This window comes from Arachis duranensis, chromosome 9, assembly GCF_000817695.3.
Source record: "Arachis duranensis cultivar V14167 chromosome 9, aradu.V14167.gnm2.J7QH, whole genome shotgun sequence".
In the NCBI taxonomy this organism is placed as follows: Eukaryota; Viridiplantae; Streptophyta; class Magnoliopsida; order Fabales; family Fabaceae; genus Arachis; species Arachis duranensis.
Window position 1 is genome coordinate 112,476,331 of NC_029780.3, and position 9,324 is coordinate 112,485,654.

At 35.4% G+C, this 9,324-nt stretch overlaps 1 protein-coding gene across 1 annotated transcript; it reads left to right on the plus strand.

Moving 5' to 3' along the window:
• Positions 1-4,500: 4,500 nt before the first annotated feature.
• On the plus strand, positions 4,501-7,081 carry LOC107467379 (leucine-rich repeat extensin-like protein 5; the record flags this gene model as incomplete). Its single annotated transcript, XM_016086460.1, is given in 2 exon segments — positions 4,501-5,679; positions 5,923-7,081. Coding segments are annotated over 2 exon segments (2,035 nt in total), but the record flags the coding sequence as incomplete, so codon positions are not given.
• Between the last annotated feature and the right edge of the window lie 2,243 nt (positions 7,082-9,324).

A 9,324-nucleotide genomic window follows, 5' to 3' on the forward strand; every position in this document is an offset into this window, starting at 1 on the left:
GTTCCAGGTACTCGGCACCCAGTTTATATATAATTTTAAAGTTGTGTCATATTTTACATACAATTAATTTTTTTTAGTTTTTTTTTAACGTGTCATATCTCGAGTATATAGTATCTAATTTGTTTTTTTGAAGGATGTATACTTAGAATGTGTAAGGCATATTTAAATTCATAATTTTTGATAGATTACATATTTCAATAAATTTTATATTAATTAATTTAAATAAAAATTCCGTATTTTATAATGTATTTGTTAAATTAACAAAAAAAAATTTGTTTGCGACAAAGAACTCAACACATGGTTAAATATAAAGAATAAATAGTAAAAAAAACTAAAAACACAAATAGATTATGAAATTTAATCTGTAGTTATCTTTGACATTGTTATCAATATTTATAAGGTCAACACTATTTCAGTCTTAGTAGCTATTAACCGACCTGTTGATAGCTGCCATTAATGCTTGAGTCTTTATTTTTAAATTTTTTATCATTCTTTTATATCTAAACATTCCAAAAAACAATAAAGAAACCACTTAGCATCTCTCTCGCTCTTCTTTTTTTTTTCATGTGTTTTCGTCCAATTTTTAAAGTGTTATTTTAGAGTATTTGTAATAGTTTATAATCTACCAGAGACAAACACCCAAACACATCACACATGCTAAATAAATTTATAGTCAAAAAACAAGTAAAAAATATTCTCAACCTCTTTTTTACATAATATACAACATTATCATTCTGCTCAATAACGTCGAATCTACACAATCTTTTCTTTATATTAACTATGCCAACTAAGACTAACTAAACAAATAACTCCACTTTTGGTGGAATGAACCTCCCCAAATAGAGTTAGTGAAACTATAGTTTGTTATAATCTCTAGAACTGCAAAACTTGTACAAAAGAATTAGTAGTATATCCGTCTTTTTATTATCAAATTTTTATACAACTCAATCCTCTCCCTTTGCCGTTAACTTAACCGACTTTAAGGTCCTATGGAGTTGATTAACTAGTTCCAACTCCTATTGGAACAACTCCCTCCTCCGTTGAAAACTCCATAACCACTATAACTCATCTCAAAATTCACAATTACCTATAACATATTCTCTTTTGTTTGAGACCCAGAAGAGTATCTTGTAGAGCATTGTTTTGTAACTATATATCCTCCCTGAACTGAACTCTTTTTTTATTTCCTATCTCTATAGACAAATCTTTGATAATTTTTTTCTCACATGTGACTCTTTAATTTGTAACTAACAAACATCCTTCTATGGCCTCCTTTGGTAGGTATGGGCTGACTAGAAAGTATTTCAGATAGATTCAAATTATTACATGAATACGCAATCTTCTTCTATAATGAACATTTATCTTTCGAAAATCGTCACTACCACTTAAACAAGAAAGCTGTATTCCATATAGAGAGGAAGGAAATATAAAGGAAAGAAAGGAAAGGTAATAAATTGAGTGGATTTTTATTTTCTTTAGATGTGTTTGGATGGAAGGAAAATAAGAAGGAAAGAAATATTATAGAAAGACAATTTTACTCTTATATTATAATATATATTAAAAAAGTGAAGGAGTAGTATTAGAAGTAGAGAGAAAAACATTAGTTTTCTCTCCATTTTCTTTCGAATGTTGGAGAGAAAAAAATTGATGGGCCCACCAGTTTTTTTCATCCATTTTCTTTCTCTTCTAATTTTCTTCCTCAACCAAACAATGAAAAATAATCATTTTCCTTCCCATTTTCTTTTCTCCCTTTTCTTTCCTTCCATTTTCCTCTCAAACAAACATAGCATAAAGGTATCCTATTCTTCCTATCCTCCTTACTCCACAAGAATCTTTTCTACAAGCATATCAACTTTTTCGCTATTGACTTTAGTATTTTGTACAAATTGAAATAGTAAATAGGCAAACTATTAAGAACAAACATAATAACAACCAACTTACCAGTTTTATTCAGGGTTTTTGTTTTGTATAGGCTCATCTTCTCTTCCAACTTGTTTATTACTGGTTTTCATATGTTGACAAGCCTTGAATTTACTTCCAGAGAAATACAAAGATATTTTAACTGGTAAGAATGCCTCGTCACACTTCAATAGACTACACATCTGTCGTGTCCAGTCCTACTCACAATTAACTGAAATCAAGTTAGACTTATCAAAACTAATACTCAACTATGACATCATCTCAAAACACTGCAATAGCCTTTTATAATTTCTGAAAATCTCTTCTTTTGAAAGATATAACAGTATAATATTATCAACAAACTGAAAGTGTGACAATTCAATATTATCCTTGCCAACCAACAGAAGAAAAATACACTCGATTTTACTGTCTTCCCAATCTTCCTATTAAAATAAGTATATATTTACATTTGTAGTTTTTAAAATATAAAAAAATACTTTTTAAATATAATTTATATTTATTAATATTAAAAATCTAATATAATTTTATATGAAGTTATCTTTCAGAAACCATTTTAATTCTATTGTATTTACAATTACAATTAAGAAAATGAATTTGTGTCCTCCAGGGTCGAATATTAAAGATAGAACACTATTTTTTTGTGTGTGACAGAAAACACAACGCATTGACTATTAACAATTTAAACATTAAACAATAAACAAATTAGTCATTTTTTCAAATTAAATCCAATAATTTATAAATAAATAGTGATTGATTGATCAATCCATCTTATAAATAATCCAAAGTTTTAAAAAATTGACATAAGTTAGTATAAGACAAGCGACCTTATTCAATTTAACTTTTAAAGACTAAAAAGATGGTACTAAGACAAATTTTATTATTAACATGACATTTGAACAAACCAGTAAAATACTTTTCTAATTTTAGAGATTAAGTTGAATCTTTTGTCAAATTTAAACAAAACTATCATGATTCGTTCTTCTACTATTTTGATTAAAAACCAAATGAAATGATATGAAGTCCTTTTAGAAATATTTAAACCTAGACCCAATTTTCATAAAACGTGTGTTAGATATCAATGATGATAATCAGAGGATCAAAACATGTTTGTTAATGATGGATTCCCCCCTTAATTATGCATTATTGTTACAATTACTGCAAATCCTAGTGTGTCTTCAGACACCAGGTGAAAACGATGGACGTAGCACATTATCAGTTGTCAGTCTTACTTTACAGCGCTACAATTTATGCGTGCTCCACGCGCCTTCTACATCCAATCCTATCTAGCGTTGAAGCGCGTGCAAAACTAATCTCCCACTCTAGCGTAGTCCATAGTACATAGTAACAGCATAACTACCCCTTTTAACTTGCGCAGTTACGCATTGTATGCTATTGCTACCCCTTAATTAATCAGTTTATCTTTATTTATTTTATTTTTTTTATTATATTTATCTTTATCTTTATTATCTCAAATCTTAAAATTAAAATGAAAAGTATAATATTATCATAGTTAGGTATCTTTTAAATTATTTTTTTAATCAAACTTCTGTTATATTAATTAAAAAAAATAAAACAAACATATCTAATAGATATAATATTTTCTTTCAAATTTTAAAAGATTAAAGTTTAATTTAGAAAAATAAGTACAATATACTAATATATTCCAAAATTTCTTAAAATTAATTTTTAAACTGGATTTTCGAATTTTAGTTTTTTAATCTGTATTTCAAAATTAAAAAATATTGTATCTATTGAATATATTTATTTTAATTTTTAAAAAAATTAATATAATAAAAAGTTAATTAAAGAAATCATTTAAGAAATACTTAGATGTACTGTTTTGCTTAAGCTTTTCAGTTTACGGCTAAATATCATATTCCCCTACTTTTATCCTAATTTAACCATTAATCCATAAGCTTCCAAACGTAAACGCGTACTCATTGTTGATACTAACAAAAAGCATAAAGCAATTCACTCATTTTCCTTTTTATTCAATCAAATTTCCCTCTAGAGAGAAAAAAATAGAGCAAAACCAAAGCGGATAATTAAAGTTAATAATGATCCATTAACTCTATTGGAAAAAGATTCACAAATTAGGGTGAAAGAGTAAAAAAGGTTAGTTGTATTTGCATGATTTTGGTGGTTTTTAAATTATTGCGGTAAAGGGAGGAAACACAAGTAACCAAAAACCCAACTGGGTCCAACCAGTAAACCAGCTGTCAAACTCGAACCCATCACACTGTTTCTCTTTTTCTAGTTGCCTTTTCCCACGGTATTCAATCCGCGACTCCGGTTTCCCCAAAATACCCTTTCAAATATTATCATATCTTTTGTTTTATTATCATATCATCTCTTTTTTTTATTAGATAAGATAATATAATATCTTTAGTATTTAGATTAAATAACATAATTGCGTTAAGCAAGTATAAGAACATTAACGGCAAACAGAGAGAGCCCCTTTTCCACACACACTCTTTTGCGCTGCGAAGGAGGCAGCAGCGGCAACACCACCAACCAAACTTTTCTTTTCGTCTTTTATTTTTTTTATTTTATTTTTTTGCTTCCAAACACAAAACCATGGGACTCATGGGACGAGCCCTTCCCGCCGGCGTCATCGAAGCTCCGGCTTATGTGCAGCTATGGCGGCCACATCGTTCCCCGGCCTCACGACAAGTCGCTCTGCTATGTCGGCGGCGACACGCGAATCGTGGTGGTTGAGCGAACAACTTCACTCGCGGACCTGTCCACGCGCCTCTCAAAGACGTTCCTGAATGGAAGACCGTTCAGCCTCAAGTACCAGCTCCCGAACGAAGACCTGGATTCTTTGATTTCTGTTACCACCGACGAGGACCTCGACAACATGATCGACGAGTATGACCGAACCAACAACAACCCTTCCGTGAAACCCTCGCGAATTCGGCTCTTCCTCTTCCCAACAAAGCCTGAATCGGTTCAGAGTATTCCGCCCATTCTAGAAAGTTCCGCCAAGTCTGATGATTGGTTCCTCAACGCCCTAAACGGCTCTGGATTGCTCAACCGGGGTTTCTCTGACTCTGCCTCTGTGAATTGCCTTTTGGGTCTCGACGACGATGCTTCGGGGAATAATGTTGACCATAGCTCAAGGGACCCTGTCGAGGCTTCTTCTCAGCCTGGATCTTTTGGAAATGGCAAGAATCCCAAACAGGAGGTTCATTCTGTTCCCGATTCGCCTATGCTGGAGACTACTTCTTCGTTTGGCTCTACTTCTTCATCGCCGTCGCTGGCCAATTTGCCGCCGATTAGGGTTCATGTGGAAGATGGCAGCGGTGGCGGCGGGGTTAGGATGGTGCAGGATCACAAGGTTTTGGGAATTGAGGAGCAGTTTGCGCAGATGGGTGTGAGTGTTGCCGGTGGATTGGGGCAGAAGCAAGACGAGGGGCTGGTGGTGCTTTCTTCGCCTCCGCCTCCGCCTGTGCCGGTCACTCTATCTGCCGCTGGGGTGGGTGTGCCTGTTAGCTCAGCGTTGGTGTCTGGGGAGTACCAGAACAGGGTTTTCTCCGATGATGAGAGATCGGATCATAGCGTGCCTGTGGGTTACAGAAAACCACCGACACCTCAGCCACAGTTGCAGCAACAACCACAGCTTCAGCCTCAGCCTCAGTCTCAGCCGCAGCAAACACAGTCACAGTCACAACCTCAACATCAACAGGTTTTACAGCCTCAATTTCAACCCAAGTCAACTGGCGTCGTTGATTTGCCTTCTCCAGATTCAGTTTCAAGGTATTCTCAGTTTCATCCTTCTCTTTGTTATTCGTTATATGCATGTCGTTTTGGGTATGTGAATTCGCAATTGGATCATTCATTAATTGTTTCATTCATCTGGATGGTTTGTGAATTGTCACTTGGTATCACTGCGTCTTATTTTTATGATTTGGATTTGGATTATTGTAATTCTGGAATGCTGGATTGGTTTGGTACTGTCTGAATTAGGGTCTTGTTGGTGCTTTTGTTTTGATCCTGCAGTGATAGTAGTCTTTCAAATGCAATCTCTCGGCAAAAAGCTGTGATCTATCAAGACCAAGTTCAGATTCAGCCTGGGACTACAAGGGTTCCTAGTAACCCGGTTGATCCAAAACTAAACGTGTCCGATCCTCATGGTCGGATCCAGATGCAGCAGCTTGTACAGGACCCAGGATACTTGTTGCAACAGCAATTTGAACAACAGCCGCCGCCACAGCAGCCTCAACAGCAACAACAGCAGCAGTTCATTCATGGTACTCATTTCATTCACCATGCTCCTCCTGGGGCCGTGCCGATTTCCGCCTACTATCCAGTATATCCTTCCCAGCAACAGTCCCACCCCCAGGTTTACTACGTTCCTGCGAGACAGCCCCCGGCTTACAACATGCCTGTTCAGCAGCCTAACATGGCTGAATCCGCCTCAAACATTCCTTCCAGCCGTCCCCAGACTCCACCAAATCCCACCACATTGGTTCCACCTTCTGCAGCTTACAACCCCATGAGAAATGCTCCCATGCCCAAGACTGAAATGACGGCAGCTGCATACAGAGCTGTGAGTGCCGGTACCCCTCAATTGGTTCAAGTTCCTACCAGTCAGCATCAGCAACAGTATGTTGCTTACTCCCAGATTCACCACCCTTCTCAGTCTATTGCTCAAAATTCTGCTCCCCCTCCTAATTATGCTTTTGATTATGCGGATCCGGCACATGCTCAGATATACTACTCTCAACCTCTGGCACCCTCAATGCCTTCTCAGTACCAGACCATGACAGCCGCTGCCATGGTAATGCCGGACGGTTCCACTCAGCAACCCTCGGACAACATGAAGCAACAGATAAGAACTTCACAGCCATTATAAACTTGTCATTAAAACAAAAGTGAAACAATTTTGAAGAAAACCGGTTTGGTTTGCCCTTTTTAAGTTTTATATATGTAGTTCCAGTCGGTCAGTCATGTTTGGTGCATGTTTGTGGTTATCTATTTGCATAGAAAAATAAGAAAAGAAACTGTGATAATCTTCTTCTCATCCCTGTAAAAGGAAATTGGTCCAAGGTTTATACTGTAAAAGTTCAAGTCTCTAAAACATTTTATTGTGAAGGTCATATATCAATTCCTGAAATGATTGTCATATATAAATATATTTTGCCATTGTTTTCTTTTCTTTCTTTGGTATGTGATTTATTTTTTCATGGAAAATTTGATTGATTGTGGCCATTTCGGTTGTTGGACTATGATTTTGTCGTTCTTCTGCTATATCCATCTTCGCCTAGAAGGACCACAACTACGCACTTTTACATAGAAAAATGAATTTTTAATCACACGTTTATTTGGCCCTTTCATCCTTCTTGCTCGTTTTCTATGGAAAATCATGTTTTCAGTTTGCTGCGCATGACCAAACAAAAATGTGCAGCCAAGTTTGAGTGTGTTTTTTAAGATTATCTGTTTGAACAAAGCTTTTAAAAAATGAAAAATTACTTTTAAACATTTTAGATTAATTGGATAAAGTTCTTAATAAATTTTTAACTTAGAAAAGAATCAATTCATACTTTCTTTTGTTTCCTGAAGCAAGTAAAAATTGTTTTTAAAGTAACTTAGAAATATAAAGAAAATTTTTTGTAACTAAAGGAATATGCAAATGTTCTTGTTCATCATAGAAGTAATATAAAAAAGGAAATTTAGGCGATCACACTCTGAAAGATCATAATTCATAACCCCGCTTTTGTAATTATCTCTCTGGCTTAATGAATGGCATACTTTTCATGCTTCACATTATGCAAGAACGCTATCATATATCTCGTGCATTATTGAGACTGAAAACAACGTGTTGTGGCACCGCAATTCAAGTTCAATTCGATGCATAGGAGAATCAGCTCATGTCACACAACCGTATGATAATGTTAAAGCAAAGATTGGAAAATTTTGACGTATAGTGAACTTTAAGATTCACAAATCCAACCATCATAACAGGGAGTGCACGTTGCTGCATACGTTGTTTTTACTCGATTTCACGTGGCCCCTGTGGCAAAGTACAGCTGATTCGATGCTTTATTGTATTTTAGAATGCACTAATTACTAGTTAGTGATTAATTAAAAATTAACTAACAGTACGAGGTTTAAATGTTATTACTTAGGTTTGCGTAACGCATCTAGTACTAGCTTATGATAACAATAGATTAATGTTAGTTAAATCTGAATAATTGTATAACAATTTAGCTACTGCTTAAGTGAAAATTAAATGCTGACATAAGTGGTTGATGCTGACTGGTTAATGCATGGTTTCTGAGTCATAATATGATTATTGAAGATTATCATGGACAACAAAATTGAAAGAAGAAGCACCGAAGCAGTTGTCAAAAGAGTTCATGGTCCCTACACCCTACTCCTTACCCGTTTTAATGTCAACGGAGTTCATGGGTCCTCAGTATTCCATAAAATGCTTGGGATACAATGAAGCATATAATTGGTCTCTATTCAATGTTCAAGATCAAAATAACGGCAGGGGTCAGGGAGTAGATACTAGAGAGGAGTGTGAATGTGTGATTCCCACTACTCTCCTCTACTCCATCCAACTTGCCTTGCCTTGCAAACCCGAATTCCATGAGATAATTGTAGGTTCAAAGGACATAATTCCATAACGATAAGAGTCACTTCTCTTGTCAAACCATTTTATTCTTCTAGCATTTCATGGATTGGTGGACTGCCAACACTTAAAAAATTGAGTAGGCCACCAAATAATGGCCAGCCCACTAAGGGGCCCACTTCAAGCTCCCAACTTTAAAAATCCTATCTGCTTTCAGTTTTAGACGTTCTAACCCCACCAAAAAAATAAGAAGAATCGTTGCGTAATTATATAATAAGCGAACCCCGTTGACATATTCCGAGTGTGTGTAAAGCATTTGCAGATATTCGAACATATAGAATTTGCCAATTTGGAAAAGGAAGAATAAAACTCAATATTTATCTTTTCATAACAACCGTGTAATCAATAATAGATGTGAGAGAAAGTAGATCCTGTGGGCTGTGGCCCTCATCGCTGAAATTCCTTTCAACAATCTCTACCACAGTTGAAGATTGGACTTGCCATGCATAAAACAAGCATGAAACTTCACACACGGAGAGAGACGAGTGCGAAAGCTTTCAGTTTTGATTTTGGTTTTTCAGCCTTGCTTCCTTCGCAGATGGTGACTCAATGGGCTTTTAAGCCCACAAAATAACCATGGCCCATTTTGTAGACATTAAGGCCTCATTGTAAAGTTCAATGAAAATGCAATAGCACTCGGCCTTCGATCCAATAAAAAGTCCTAAGTTGAATTAAAAAAGAATGAACAACAAAGAGAAAATTAAAGGCAAAAAATGAAAGGTTAGTATGGAATTATGGATTCATTCAACGACCATAGGAAAGAT